This window comes from Genypterus blacodes, unplaced genomic scaffold (genome assembly GCF_046128005.1).
Source record: "Genypterus blacodes isolate CSIRO-AG114 ecotype Tasmania unplaced genomic scaffold, CSIRO-AGI_Gbla_v1 ptg000017l_1, whole genome shotgun sequence".
Taxonomy (NCBI): Eukaryota; Metazoa; Chordata; class Actinopteri; order Ophidiiformes; family Ophidiidae; genus Genypterus; species Genypterus blacodes.
This window is the reverse complement of record NW_027466831.1, coordinates 4,567,472-4,581,919: the sequence shown is the minus strand read 5'-3', so window position 1 is coordinate 4,581,919 and position 14,448 is coordinate 4,567,472. Positions and strand designations below refer to the sequence as shown.

At 43.5% G+C, this 14,448-nt stretch overlaps 2 protein-coding genes across 3 annotated transcripts; both read right to left on the bottom strand.

The window, feature by feature from the left end:
• Nucleotides 1-232: 232 nt before the first annotated feature.
• On the bottom strand, nucleotides 233-9,753 carry trpc4apa (transient receptor potential cation channel, subfamily C, member 4 associated protein a). 2 transcript variants are annotated; one of them, XR_012960863.1, is made up of 19 exons: nucleotides 9,598-9,753; nucleotides 7,290-7,418; nucleotides 7,068-7,184; nucleotides 6,905-6,962; nucleotides 6,755-6,810; nucleotides 6,515-6,643; nucleotides 6,112-6,313; nucleotides 5,821-6,009; nucleotides 5,586-5,728; nucleotides 5,348-5,479; nucleotides 4,887-4,945; nucleotides 4,597-4,782; nucleotides 4,404-4,494; nucleotides 4,143-4,283; nucleotides 3,707-3,818; nucleotides 3,449-3,561; nucleotides 3,059-3,265; nucleotides 583-2,169; nucleotides 233-523 (listed from the first exon to the last, which is right to left on the bottom strand). XR_012960863.1 is itself a non-coding variant. In XM_076140915.1 (18 exons), the coding sequence occupies exons 1-18, from the start codon at nucleotides 9,721-9,723 to the stop codon at nucleotides 2,032-2,034; spliced, it is 2,328 nt and encodes a 775-aa protein (XP_075997030.1). In that variant the 5' UTR covers nucleotides 9,724-9,753; the 3' UTR covers nucleotides 233-2,031. The 2 variants fall into 2 exon arrangements, 1 of the variants encoding a protein (XP_075997030.1); XM_076140915.1 differs by having other exon boundaries at nucleotides 233-2,169.
• Nucleotides 9,754-10,079: 326 nt separating this feature from the next.
• Nucleotides 10,080-13,356, bottom strand: sla2a (Src like adaptor 2a). The gene is made up of 8 exons (XM_076141396.1): nucleotides 13,031-13,356; nucleotides 12,302-12,412; nucleotides 12,080-12,176; nucleotides 11,906-11,992; nucleotides 11,384-11,487; nucleotides 10,808-10,960; nucleotides 10,590-10,716; nucleotides 10,080-10,455 (listed from the first exon to the last, which is right to left on the bottom strand). The coding sequence occupies exons 2-8, from the start codon at nucleotides 12,372-12,374 to the stop codon at nucleotides 10,332-10,334; spliced, it is 765 nt and encodes a 254-aa protein (XP_075997511.1). The 5' UTR covers nucleotides 12,375-12,412; nucleotides 13,031-13,356; the 3' UTR covers nucleotides 10,080-10,331.
• Between the last annotated feature and the right edge of the window lie 1,092 nt (nucleotides 13,357-14,448).

The following is a 14,448-nucleotide window of genomic DNA, read 5'->3' as shown; positions in this document are numbered from 1 at the left end:
GGTTGGCTGAGAGGAGACAATTCCATCAATATCTATGTAAACTAATGGATGAAAGAACTCTAAGGCTTGTGACCGTCACACCAAACACAGCGTAACTTCAGAGGGAATTCAAACAGAAAGTTCACTCTCAGAAAGTCAAAGCTACGGGAGTCAGAAGCTCAGATGAATGCCCCAAGAAAAGAGTACAACATTCAGGTTTTATAACAAGATCAGAGGGATTTGGATCGATGTAATACACAATCAAACCACTGCAGAACCGCCTCAGTGGTCACCCAGCAACGGAACTGAGAAGCACTTGTAAAGTGAACGAACTCCACTGCAAAACTAACAAACTAAATTAAGACGTGTTCACACCCATAATAAAGATTTAAGACATGCAGAAAAATAGCAAAAACTAGAAACAATTTCTGAAACATTTCTGCATTTTGGGTTTAAAGCAAAGGCTTTAATAGTGTGAAGGAGGTGTGTGTGACAGCATAGCACGAAGAACGCATGGCATCAGGGGCCAAACTTTAGAAATGCCCTCATACACTCGTGTGAACAAATGACTCATGACATGCTGGGAGTAAATCTGTACACTACACCTGTCATTAGAAGTGGTTTAATGTGTGTGTTTGTCAGGCTAAAACGTGAGGTAGCTCAATCATCTGTAGTCATTTCAGGTTGAATTTGTTCAGGATGCCAAGTGCGTGGGTTAAGCTCTGCGTTGTGTTCCACAAAACATCCACTCAGCTGTGCTCATTGCCCCTCCACAACACAACTGAAGAGAAGTGGTACCATGCACAAAGAGCAGACGCTCACAAAGATTGTCAGATTCTCATCTAGTAGTCAGAACTGAGATTTGCAACCCAAAAAGGCGCCGACGGGGGCCGATGGTTCGTCGATATCAAAGAAACTTTGCAGGGAGCGATCAATGACAGCACTATCTTAACACTAGCGCCTGCATAGTTTATTCTCTTACCAAAGCATCTCTCACAACAATGAATACAAATTCTGATACAAAATGAAAAGATTTTTTTTCCACAAATGTCTTAAAATACATTAAACAATTAAAACAATGTGCAATGTTTTATTCTACAGTTTATTCTGCGCTAAAAGCCATTCTTTTCGACAAGATGAAAATAAACAATAACCTGAAAAAGAAAAGAGGAAAAAAAAAAAAAAGAATAAAGTCCCTGGGTGGTGAAGCTTCTAAAGCCACGATAGTGTGGATGGTATTCGGCAAGAGGAGCCCCGTGATTTATTCAACCTGTCAGCAGGGCCACAAGCTACCTAAGTGTGCTCAAGAGCCAGAAAGCACCAGTCGACAATAACCACCTAATAAAACAGACGGACAGGCAGATTCAGTGAAAATGCTGTTTGTTCAGAAGACAACCTGGAAAAACGGCAACATCACTGATCTTTGCCCGAAAGGTGGCGTGCAGTGTGGCGGCGGAGAGTCAAGAGAGCTCGTAGGTAGTGGGAGAGTGAAGACGCCTGGCAGCCCTGTGACGCAATACCACTGATGTGATGTGAACGTCACTCGCTTCCAAACAAAGTCCATGTGAAAAGAATTGTTCCTTTTTTTTCCGAACACATAATTTTGTCAAATCATACATAGTTTTTTTTTTTCCTCCATAGAATTTTGTATAGGTTATATAAAAGGCTCTATTTTTAAATTTCACCTAAAGCAAACCACACCAATGCGGGCGTCGTTTCCAAAGGTCCATTAATTGTCTGTCAAACCATGACCATGATTGGGGGGGGGGGGGGGTTGGCATACAAGTTTCCCCTCCTCTTCCTCTGAAGAAGATAATATCTATGCGAGGAGACGTCAGCCAGGCGAGTTACGTCCCCTTGTTTAATTACAGCCTCCATGCGAAGGTACAGACAGCAGACACGCGAGTCCTTACATCCACGGTGCGGTTGATCAGCACCCTGGATGGCTCAGCTCGTGACTGACGTTAAGGTGTCCATGCCCCTCCCCCCCCCGTGACCCTCCATCCCCCTGCCCGGTCCCGTCCTCAGCGGGCCGAGCGTGTACGCTGGCGGTCAATCGTCCAGCAGGTCTCTGTCCAGATCCATGAAGGGCTCGTCAATGTAGGTGGCTATGGCACAGAGAGAAGTCCTGTCTGAGTCCAGCAGCACCGACACCGTGTCCTTCCAGTAGCTGAAGGGGATACAGGAGCTCTGGGCAGAAGGAAACCAGAGGGATTAGAACACAAGGATTGTTTAGATGAAGTTCCATGAGTTTTGCTCGACTCCAAACTAAATTTCCAAGACTTACGTTTCATTGTGGCATTTTAAAATATTCCTCCCCTTTACCGAGTACCGAGAGCACGTTTGACCCAGACATCATAGTTTGTAATGGTTAACCGTGTCATTTTCCTACACTTCAGCACATTTGCCTGGCACTTTTCATCCGTACTTTCTAATTTTTAGAGAGAGGATTGTCTTCTTTTTAGTTTTGTAAACGAGATGCAAGTTTACATGGACACACGGCCCACAGATGAGCCAAGACCATGTTACTATGGTGACACACATCAACACCAGGGATCGGCATTGGCTCCTGTTTTGATTCTCATCCAGTTATAGCCTAAAAAATAATAAATCGTTTACATTTCTCTTTCCTACTTCTGAAAAAAACAAACAATCTTTTGAAATTCCACGACTTCTCCAAAACCTTTTGAATTGTTTGTTTTTCCGTGACGTCGCCAGGCCTGAAAAACAACCTTTCAAAATTCACTTTCCCAGGAAAAAAAGAAGGCCAAGACGGCCCAGAGAGACGGTTCTGTTAATTCCAACCGACACAAAAGTTGACATACACAAAAGTTGTTCACTGAAGATCCAACCACTCATGGGGTATCTGTACCTATTATGGTCAACAGGAATGTAAAATCATCCTTAGGACACAAAGAACTCTGATACAAAGTGAAACACAGGACACTGAGCCAGCAGGATGTCTTTTCCCTACCTAATATTCCACACACTGGGGCCCTTAACCAACCCTGACCGACCCAGGAATGCTTCAAAATGTAATAAAGTGACTATTTCACGACGGAGGAGCAGGTCCACTCACATTTTCCAGACACGTGCTGTCTTTGTCCTTGTTGAGGTAGTGGCGCTGCCAGAAGCGCAGTAGGTTGTGGAAGTTGTTGAGCAGGAAGCCTGGGTACTTCTCAGCGTACTCCTTCTCCCGCAGGGCGTTGAGGTAGAAGGGCAGCTCTGCCTTCCTTCGGGCCAGCATCAAGACGATCAAACTGGTGTTTAAACAGCTCACGTTCTCCTGAGGGGTGTAAAGGGCACGGGAGCAGAGACACCGATAGTTAATGTTGGGGTTATACTGGACTGTGATGATGGCATTTCTAATATTCTGCTTACATTCACAAGACAAAAGATGCACGTTTTCCCTTATTCACGTATTCTCACATATCTGGACTACATGCGGTATATGAAAATGGAACCAGACCTGCGTGAGCGTCTGCACGTTGATGATGCTGATGAGCCGGAAGAGGAAGGACAGCCTGTTTTCAACCCGGGCCATGTAGGAGAGGAGGCAGCACTCGGACAGAACCTCCACCGCTGTTTAACACATGGACAACAAACACACTTTCATTCATAAAAGAAATAGCGAGGATGACCGCGGTATCGTACTATGAACTCTGACTCATGATTCTTCTTTGACTATTGTGTTTATCTGAGGGTAAACAACTCCATCCCTGTTTACCTTTGACATCTTCAGTCTGGATTTCAAAGCAGTCCAGGGAGAGAACAATGCAGCGCACCAGCATGTTGGAGTCCACTAGAGAGCTGTTAATCTGGGTCAGGAAGGTCTGAAACTACACACACACACACACACACACACACACACACACACACACACACACACACACACACACACACACACACACACACACACACACACACACACACACACACACACACACACACACACACACACACACACACACACACACACACACACACACACACACACACACACACACACACACACACACACACACACACACACACACACACACACACACACAAACGGTTTAAAGTGAAAATCAAGGTGTGGTAGTAAGGTGTCGGGTTCGAGCACTGAAGTCAATGTGCACATGTTTAAAATACACAACAACATACAAAGGACAGACTAATACCTTCTCCTCAGTGTTGACATATTTGTTAAATCTCTTGAAGGCGTCGATGTTGAACTTCATGAGCTCTCCCAGCAGGTCAAAGTAGCTCTGTAGGACGTCTCGGGATGTGCAGCCACTATCTATGATGCAGAACAGGATGTGCTGGGGAGGGACAGAGGCAGATATTGAGCAGCCTTGTCGGATAAATGTGTAGAGGTCGTCTTTGTGTGTAGAAACAGAAAAAACAAGCCACAGGAGGCCGTGATGACTGCGCGTATTTACCTCTAGCAGCCCCCTCTTCAGGAGGAACATTTGATCTGCATAGGAGGTGGCTCCTCTGAGAAAGCTTTCCACCGCTCTCGCCTGCCAGAATCTACATACAAAAGGAAAAACAAAACAGAAGGAAGCTGAGGAATTTCCCAGAAAACACAAATCTTCCATAACGTTGATGATCTTCTGCCTACAAAGCACTGACCTGAAGGAGGAGTCTGGAGGCTCCCTCTTCATGACAGTGAGGAGGCGCGTGAGGAGGCCCTTCTTGCCGTCACACACCAGGCTTCTGTCTGTGTTGACCAGCGCCTCCACCTCAGGGATGTTGGCCTTCAATGAGATGGCACTGAGTTCATTCAGTTCCTGATTGTTCAACAGGAGGTACTTGTTCCTGAAAGAATGCAACGTGTTTTGAAAGACGAAAGAAAACACACATTCAGGGGGGAAGGGGGAAGGGGGGGGAATTCACAGGAAGTTTGACGGAGGGTTGCTTACTCGTGGTGATCGCTGAAGCTCTGCAGTAGCCGCAGGAACTGGATTTTAAAAGATATTTCCTGTGAGGTGAAAAGAAGAGTAGTGATGAAAGTGTTCAAATCACAACAGGAATTTTCAATGGGCCTGTCGTGTAATAGTGTTTTTATACTGCTCTGTGGATCGTACTGAAGCTAACCAGGCATCACTTTGCTCCAGCCTCAATAGGGAAACTCTTAGGAAGCAAATAATAATATATAGATTAGCTGTGTCCTCTAGAAACTCTGATCTTCGAAACATGGCACCTCTGTCTTCTACCGTCACAATTGTTCTTGTTATGATGGCACGCTGTGAGCCAATCACTGCACCGCCATCGGCCTATTACATTTCTAAGCCGTGCCAGAAATTCGACGCTTGGCAAAGTCTGTAACGGAGAAGGAAGCAACTAAACTATAAGTGTCAGTACTACCATAAAATGTTCGTACCGGACTGCAGTCACAGTTCTCGTTCTGTCCGTGCACCACGTGATTTGAAGCCGTGTATTTCCTCCAGATTAGTTTGTCAAACAGGTTATTAAGCCCGGGGATGAGACGGAACTCAGCCAGCATTTTGTGAACCTGTCGAGAAAAGCAGGAGAGAAAATAAGCAGATGAATAAAATACACAGTTCCGATCTGTTTACACCGACATCGCCACCAAGGCAGAAGTCTGTGCTGTTCATTACCTGGTTCCTCTGGCGACCCATGAGAAGGACACAGAGGACATAGAGGACCTCCACTTTATACATGATCTCGTGGACGATCTTCATGGACTGCGGCAGCCGGTGTCGCAGGGGACTGGTGGCCAGGGAACTTTCATCTGACGACTCTGAGGGAGGAAAAGTGCGTCTCACTCAAACTAGACAGGATTCACTTGGCAGGATCACGAGCCAGCAGCAAGAGTCGACCACGTTTCCTCACCTGTACTGCTTTGTTCAGCCTCCTCGGTCGCCATTTGCATAAGCGCGTCCAGCACCAGGGCATTGTCCAGCCATGTGTACCAGTCCTCCAGCTCCTGCAGGAAGTTAGACGCCCCCGTGGCCTCCGACACCTTCCTCGTGGCCAACTTACACAGCCGCTCGATGAAACCAGGGATGTTCAGCAGTGTTACTAGTGAAAGAAAGACAGTGTGATAGTTTATTATGTACTGGTTACACATTATGTAGTGCTACAAACTCTTTAGGGAACTTGTACTCCCAACAGCAAGCGTACCCTGGTTGACCTCTGCCCGAGAGGGGCTGGCGTTGCGTTTCTGGTGTGCGTTTTTGGCCAATAGTGTGTACTTGTCATCATTTCCTACGTCAGGTTCTGAGATAGTGACAGAAAGGATGCGGCAGAAGTTGGCCAGTTGCTGCTGGTCAAAGCTCTGGACGAGGCCCGACAGGTTGGGGATGCCTTCTAGCTGGATCATCTCCTGGGAAAGGAAGACAAGTGGACCGTTTGGTGAATATAAGCAGACAGAATGCAGACGTGGGACATTTGCGAGTCTACAAATCTCTACAGCAATATTGAGAAATGTACACGGAATATGACTACTGAGTGTTTCAAGTGCTGATGTCCGGGCCAAGAATAAATGTTGCGCACACGGAGTTCATAATTAAATAAGAATTCATACCTTTTTGACTCCCAGAATATCTTCAATTAATGTAGCGGTCTGTAGGAAGGTCTTCTTGTTTGTCATTAAGGTGAAGAGAAACAGGACAAAGTCATCCCTCGCTGCCAGGCTCTTTGTGACGCCTTCCGTCTAGAAATTGGAAGAAGATTCGGATTACACATTAATTGAATCATCCCTGCCAATCCAAATGAGACATGATAACGAACTGCAGCAAAGCTAAGAATATAGTGTTATACTTACACATAGGCAACAGTTGTAGAGAACACTAAGGCAGTCCTTGACCAAATCGTCATTCACTAATGTGAAAGAAACACAAGACATAAATACATCATTCTAACACAGATTTCAGTGCAAACGAACACTATGGACAAAATAAAAGACACTACTTACTTTTGGGTTTTTTCTTCTGCATAGTTAGTGTAGGTCTCATCAAGATCTCCACCAGCAGCTTCATAGGAACACAAAGAGGAGGATTCAGTGAAGCGGCGGCGGCTCTACAGGAGTAACCATCTTAACCATCTCTCCCGGTAAAACAATAACGCAGCAAGCTTACATCGACTCCACCGAAGAGGTCAAAAGTGTACGTGTGGGGGTAGGTGGATTCCTGAGCTGTCTTCCTGTCCTCTGTGACAAAAGACATGGCCTCCATGGAAAGCTGGGATGACAATACCTGCCAAACAAAGGAGTCTATATGTAACTGGCACCATTCGGGATCCACAGTGGTGTTGAGCCAGATTGCAGGGGTACTTCACTTCAATGGTGGCGTTTGGCTTACCTTAAGAAGGCTGTGGGCATGGGAGAGGTCGCTGTTAGGGTGGCTGCTTTCATAGAGCTTCTGCAGCAGTGTAGGGATGCCATGCCACTTGGCTCGCTTATCTCGTTCATGGAGGAGGTCTGTTGGGAGCTAGAGCACATGAAGAGGGCTAATGTTGAATAAGGCAGTGCAGACAGTCAAAATGTGGGAACCCTAAAAGCTTTAAAGCTTTAACTGTGCTGTGGCAACCTTCAGGTCACGAGAGAGTACAACTGGGCATGAACATATAGGAAATAGGAAATTGTGTGCTAGGGAGACGAGCAGGAGAATGTTAATATTTGACGCTCAAGCATAGTGGAAGCCTGTGAAGTGATTTAATAACAGGTGAAGTTTGTAGAGTGTTGAACATTTTTGTTGCTGCATTCAGAAAGAGCTGCAGTTACCTGTGCCCCATCTGTTCCCCCAGAGGCATTATGGGAACATCCAAATGAAAGACATTCCAAATTCAACATTTATCTTCTAATTTACTTGTAACAAAGGCGACGTTGAGACTGGTTGTAACAAAAATCAGTGGACACTTTCTGAATGTAAACGGTTGTTGTAGTGATGGTGAATATTTGACTTTGAAAGGTGAGATCAGCATCCAGGAATCACACCATCGTGTCCCATCTGCGTGTCTCTTTAGAGTCAACTGTTAAAAGATAAAGGACATTTTGTGATGCAATGTAAATGTCAGGTTTATGCCCTCAAAACAGATGATGGTGAACAAGCAAAATCTTTGTACTGTCGTTTAAACAGAGACCCTTTCCTTCCTAAAACGGTTAGAAGCCTGGACAGATTAATGCAGTATCAGTGTAACCAAAGCAACGAGCTCACTCAGACGTTTCAACCTCCCTTATCCCAACAGACAAGAAATTAAAGATAATGCCATACCTCTGACATAAGGGCTCATTCTTTCTAGAACTAAAATTAAATTTGCTGCAAACTGATGAAAGCCATGTTAACTGTTACGCCTCCTGATAGTTCTAATTCAGACATGTGCAACGTTTCCCCCCTCTACATGTTTCTCTACTACACAAAAGCTATAAAACACTTAATCATCGTAATTAGAAAACACCATATCAAGAGCAGCCACAGACACCAAGGTCTACAAGTGTACAGGATAAATTGTCAACAGAACATGTTTCAAAAATGTGACACAGCCCCTAAATGACACTGCGATCATGTTAATGTTTATTTGACACCAGTAATGAGCAAGGCAATAATGTATAAACAAACATCCAGAATGGTTCCCTCTCAGAGTAACTAGCTGTGATTTAAACGGAATGAAGATCCTGATTGAAGGATGTGTTTAAGATGTCCCAGCTGCTGTGTTTAGCCCACCGATCAGTGTCTGACTGCCCGGGGACACTTAAACCTGCTCCTGATTGTGATGCTACCCGCCCCAAGCGCCTTATTTCCAGTGTTTTCAGGTGAAGTAAACTATGTGGCACTCGGTTGAAGAGTTCTGACACCTTGTTTAGTTGCTCAGTGTATTGTTCAACCTATTACATCTTTAATCTGGCAGATTTGTTACAGACTGTGTAGGTGGTTAAGTCGAGATGTACGGCAGCTGCAAAGGAGCGGAGCGTTCAGAACAGCTGACGTCTCCAAACTAAAACAATTACCGGCAATACACCCACCAAAGAAGCAAATGACGAGTTCTGATGTTGTAATATACATGCTGTTATGGGTGAAAACTCATCCAAACAGCTCTTGTAATGCATCAATTTAAGGAAACGATACTTATTGTATAGTTACGTAATCACCCGAGCAATCCGGATAGCGTCGCTAGCAGACATTTGCTACATCGTTTGTTAACAACAGCAAACGTAACTGGCATTGGCTGTTAATTCCAACGTTTACCCGTTAGAAATCCAGGGCCGTTGATAAGAAAGAAACCCGGCAGTCTACTTTATCACAACAAAGCAAAAGTATACGACAGACTGAGTAACGTGATGCACCTGGCCTGTGATGCTAAGCTAACGCGGAGCTAACAACAAAAGACCCACTTTAGGCGAAGCTAACTCCTGTTGTTGTACATCATACGATATTCGACTTGTCAGTGAACAATTATTATTGCGCAGATTCCAATAAGATTCAGGTTAAATATCTGCCTTTTGTTTAGGCCAAGAACGTCGTGCTAAATCACAGCAGGGGGGACTACGCCTTCAGCCAGTCCCCAGGACGGCGTCTTCATTTTCAGGCAGGATTCCAAACGCAAGTCCCTGGTTTCAGAGGACCAACTTTCGGTGTGATTTACTGACAAAGCCTGCACCCTTTCTCTTACCTGTGTTCCTCGGCTGAATCCCTGACCAGTAACCTTACTGGCGGAGAACTTTGCAATGATATTGCTCTTGCAATGCCTTCGTTTTCCTCCAGTACAAGGGGACTCGGACCCCAGAAGCGTCGCCATTATTTCTCCTTCCTGAACTGAACTGTTGGGTCAGGAAGTGGAGCGCTTTGATGAAATATTTTAGGTAATACAGCGACACCCTCAGGCAGAACACGGCATAACAAGCGCTAGAAAAACTTCTACAATACAATTTATTCACTTTATGTAGATCCACAATTATTTATTAAAGCAAATATATATTAATAAACGAAGCAAGTATATATCAAATTCACTTTGAGATGTTATACATGGGTTATTCATGACGTATTGGATACCAATAACATAATAAAGCCAATCCCCATAATTAGCACAGTAATATATTGTCACATTTTCTATACAGGTTACATTCAAACAAGATGTAAAAAGTCATTTTACACAGAAATATTCACAATTAACACGTTTGAAAGAGAGAAAATGCATGAAAATATCCTACTGGTTGTATTGAGCTAAGAGCGCCACTGTAAATACAGTTTTTGGTTCCAAAAAGCTGGAAGAAATGTCCATTTGGCAACATACACTATGTCACAACTCCAGACACTGTAGTGTTTCAGCTGTCTGTCTTCCAAGGCGTTGTCAGATATTATTTGAACATGCAGATGATGTCCTCCATGTTTGCGCATTCTCTTTCCTCAAGTGTCCCAGCTTTGCCCATTGCATTCTGTCATTTGAAGGTAGGAGGTTATAGCCTCCCTAAGTCCCTCGCTCACCAGAGAGTTTTCTGACTCTGTTCTCTTTCTTCTGAAGATCATGGACCTGAGAGGAAACAAAGGAGTATTTTTTTAAAACCAGCGAGCTACAACAGCCCATGTTGTCCTGCATACACTCATGTAAGAGTGACATCTTGTGGCAGTGATGAGTACAAGTCCCACTGGAAAGAGCGTACTCACCTGCTGATGTCTTTCCAGTTAAGTGTAGCATTCCTGACCGCTGTGGGTAAGTACATGGTCTCTCTACTGTTTGAACCACGGACGAAGCAAGGCTCTCTTAGGCGATCGCACAATCCATCTGTAAACTCTGTAAACAGAGGCAACATGTGAATGAGTCTTCAGTGTGTTCACTGGTGCATTCTTTCTGAAAACGTCAGCATTACTTCATCTGTACTAACCACAATAGTGCTCCACCAGGTGATGCAGGGTGGGGAAGGTGAGGTTTTGGGATATGTAAAACCAGCCATTCTGCAGGTGATTAATGCGGTAGTGCTTGACACAGTCCAGGTATGAAGAGTTGGCTCTCCTCACGACAGACAGGGAGTAACAACCTGAATACAGAGAGAGCAGCAGGGTGACGATAGATTAATAAAAGCTTTTTATTTACATTTTGGTTTTCATGGTCACTGTCCCTAAGCTGACAATGCACAGAATATAAAGAACATGGTATGGTAATATATAGAACAATCGCGAAGGTGTCACTTATAATGTCACCATGGTTCCCACATCAAATCCTCCCATTTTCTGGATCGTAGATAGAACCGATTTTTGATTTCTAATTTTAGATTATCTTTGATGGAAAAACTCCTAACGGTTCAAAATTAGGTTTTCAAACCAGAACAAGATCGTTTCCATGTTGGTGGAAATGAGGCAACAGACGGGACAGGACGTTCTTTTGCCAGTGTGAGTACTGAATTTCGATTATTCAGCTTAGATTGAATATTAAATTGAAAAAGAAAGTAAATATATCTAACCTCTGTTTGTCTCTGACTCTCGGATCAGGAAGGCTCCTGTACGGTTATGGGACAGCATGAGTAGTTCTTCTGCTTTGTACCTGCTGATGCCTGTGAACAACCACCTGCACAGAGAGGAGACACGAGACATTAGGCTTAGTGGGACAGATAGACAGACAGACAGACAGACAGGCAGGATGTTACCTCTGAATAAATGTCACACTGACACAAATCTTCCAGATGTCATTTACTGTATTTTACAGTTGCTTTTGTTTTTGGAAAACCCACTGGAACATCATAAGGGAGTGCTCCCCACTGGAGGAGGGCTGAAACCACAGAGGCTGATGTCATGTCACAAAGCGATCAAAAGCTTTGTGACATGACATCTGCTGCCAGTGAAGTTAATTTCATCTTCATACAGAATCCTCCCACCTGCCAGGAAACTCCCCGCCTTTCAGTTCAAGTCAGCACAACCCCTCTGCTTTTGTCACGCACACCAATGACATAGATGGATTGCCAGACGTCCTCATGATAGCAGCTTACCTGTCAGTCACCTTGGCAGTGTAATGGGAAGGAATGTAGCTCTCACAGCCTGTGGTTGTAGATTTCACCATCATGAAATCACCATCGCTGTTGATAAAAAAAAAAGGCGGTCAAGTCTAATTGTATCTTTGAAAGGAATGAAGCACAGTGTTGTTAAGCAGCTGTATTGCTTACTCTGATATGACAAAGAGCTTCTCTCCCATGTTCACGGTCAACGCTGCAAGGCTATTGGCTGGATAGTCATAGAGGGATATGATCATGTTGTGGTGAGCTGCAACAAGATAGGAGGAGATGTTGAAGTTGATCAGTATTGAGGCGAATGGACTGAAAAGCAATGTATTTCTTGGATAGTGGATACCATGAATATACAGTACATTTTTTAGGAATAGAACCTACCTGTTGACACAAGCTCAGTTGGATTTTCGAGGGTTGTCAGGTTGGATCGGCACCTGGCTGGGCAGATCCCCATGATCTTTGGTTTCTTGTTGTTGTGTAATGTGTCTGCGGCTGAGACAGAGAGAGATTTGGGGGGTAAATTAGAAAACAGTTTCAATAACTCACATTCATTATTCATTATTATTGTTACTTTAGTTATTGTTAGGTCGACAGCATACAGGTAGCAGGTGTAGGCAAGTGTGACATTCTTTAGGGCAACAAAGTGATGAAAACAGGATGGTGTCTAACCACAAGAAGAGAGACTGATATCCTGTCAAATTTCCATGCAACACTTACAGGTCTTTTGTATATGATGCATTGCTGAAGACTAAAATGAGGAGTTCATCTGCAAAAACAGATTTGTTCTTTCTTTTTTTATCATGCATTCCGGGTAATGTCATTCAAACTATTGTTCAGGTAAAAACGTAATAAGTCAATTAACAATATAAAGAGTTACTGAATGTGTTTTTGCAAATAAACTTTTACAGAAACTAGTGTCAGGTTTCCTCATACAGAGACTGTGACCTTTCCTCAATGGATGGAAATAAAGTAAAAAGATGTTATTAAATATTTGTGCACATTTTGGATTACAATACTTTTTTTAAAATTAAGATAAGTGCTGCCAAAGAATTATCTTCCGCAAGTGGTTGGAAATTATATATAAATCTGATAATAGCATTAAATACTCACCCTCTTAATTCCTTGATTAAACCTGTTAATCTAGAGATTATATGACGCACAAGTAGCCAGCAATCCCTCTCAGAACTGGTAAATTACAAATCTTCTCCCAACACTCAGGTCAGCACTGCTCGACTGCTCTCACACTAAATCCAGACACACGTGTGTATGCCTATGAGATATGCACCTACAGTATAAACTTAGGCTCCCAGTCTGTCCTACAGATCAACCAGAATGAACAAGTCCCCTCCTCTGCTGTGTTCCTTGGCGTGTTTGTGCAGCTGTCGTGTTGAGAGCCGGCTGAACAGACGAAGCTTCCTGCACAGCTTTATGTATGCTAGTCTGCGAGGGTTTCCTGTGACGCTCGAAGCCTATGACATCCTGACTAAGAACAGCTTGTGTTGATCCCTCTCATGGGGTGTTACCGTGCATCACTTGTTTATGGAATGAACGTGCATGTAAGCATGTACTATGTTGAGGTGGAAGTGACATAATCATCATCAACAACCTTTCGTGTTGGCTGCTTTTGCATTATGCAGATGAGCGCTGATGTCAGAGGATGGAAACAATAGTTAACCACATTTTCCTTGTCAGCCCAGTAGAAACAGTAGATACAATCAGTCACACGGTAAGATCAGATATACATGCATGACAAGGTTATGCTGTCCTACAGACTCGCCCATTAATGCTGCATCTGCAGTCTCAAAATAGCAATATGAAAGCACTTTGTACAGCAGTCATTTAAAGCTGTTCCAACCCCACGAACCCTGTGCAAGTTCAAATATGTCAGGCCACATCTTTATAGAATGATGCACAAGACATTAAGAATATAAATTACTAATGGAATAATGAAGCTATACAAACACTGTCCTTGGTTTGAATATTCCTCGCATTAGATGCATCATATTGCTCCAATAAGCTGTTGGAACTAGGAATGCATTTTAAAAGAACATATTTGAAATAGATACAAAAAGGTCAAGAACAAGCTCAAGAAGGTTAAGTGGCAAATAAAATATGCAGTTTAATGAGATGAGATAGATGCTTCCTTTAGTCATAACTGTGCAGGATGGCACTAATTATTTGAATGACTAGTGTGAGTCTCTGGAGCTGGAGAGACATATTCATGCTCATCAGATGCACTATAGACGTCTTCCGGCCACAGGGCACAGCAGTCATGTTGGGAAAATACATGTATTAGGGAAATGATACTATCTTTACCAGAATAGACCTGAATTGTGGTAAATTAAAGAACCGTCGAGAATTATGAGCGGAAAAACAAAATCAGGCTGTTTCCAGATCATTATGATTTAGCTGGTTTCCGTATACTTCATGTTCTCACATTACTGTAAATGACATCCGTGACATTTGTATTTCATGTATGCAAAAGTAGGTCATATGCAATTAAACAAAATGTCGAATATATTTCAACC

Bases quoted from the DNA above. Each gene is read 5' to 3' on its own strand.
- trpc4apa (XM_076140915.1), bottom strand. From the start codon at position 9,723: ATGGCGACGCTTCTGGGGTCCGAGTCCCCTTGTACTGGAGGAAAACGA. The intron at 5,729-5,820 runs GTGAGGAAACGT...TTCCTCCCTCAG, and splicing joins GGCTGAACAAAGCAGTACAG to AGTCGTCAGATGAAAGTTCC. The intron at 4,284-4,403 runs GTAAATACGCGC...GTCCCTCCCCAG, and splicing joins TGAAGAGGGGGCTGCTAGAG to CACATCCTGTTCTGCATCAT.
- sla2a (XM_076141396.1), bottom strand. From the start codon at position 12,374: ATGGGGATCTGCCCAGCCAGGTGCCGATCCAACCTGACAACCCTCGAA. The intron at 12,177-12,301 runs GTAGGTTCTATT...ATCTTGTTGCAG, and splicing joins AACTGAGCTTGTGTCAACAG to CTCACCACAACATGATCATA. The intron at 10,456-10,589 runs GTGAGTACGCTC...GTTTCCTCTCAG, and splicing joins AACTGGAAAGACATCAGCAG to GTCCATGATCTTCAGAAGAA.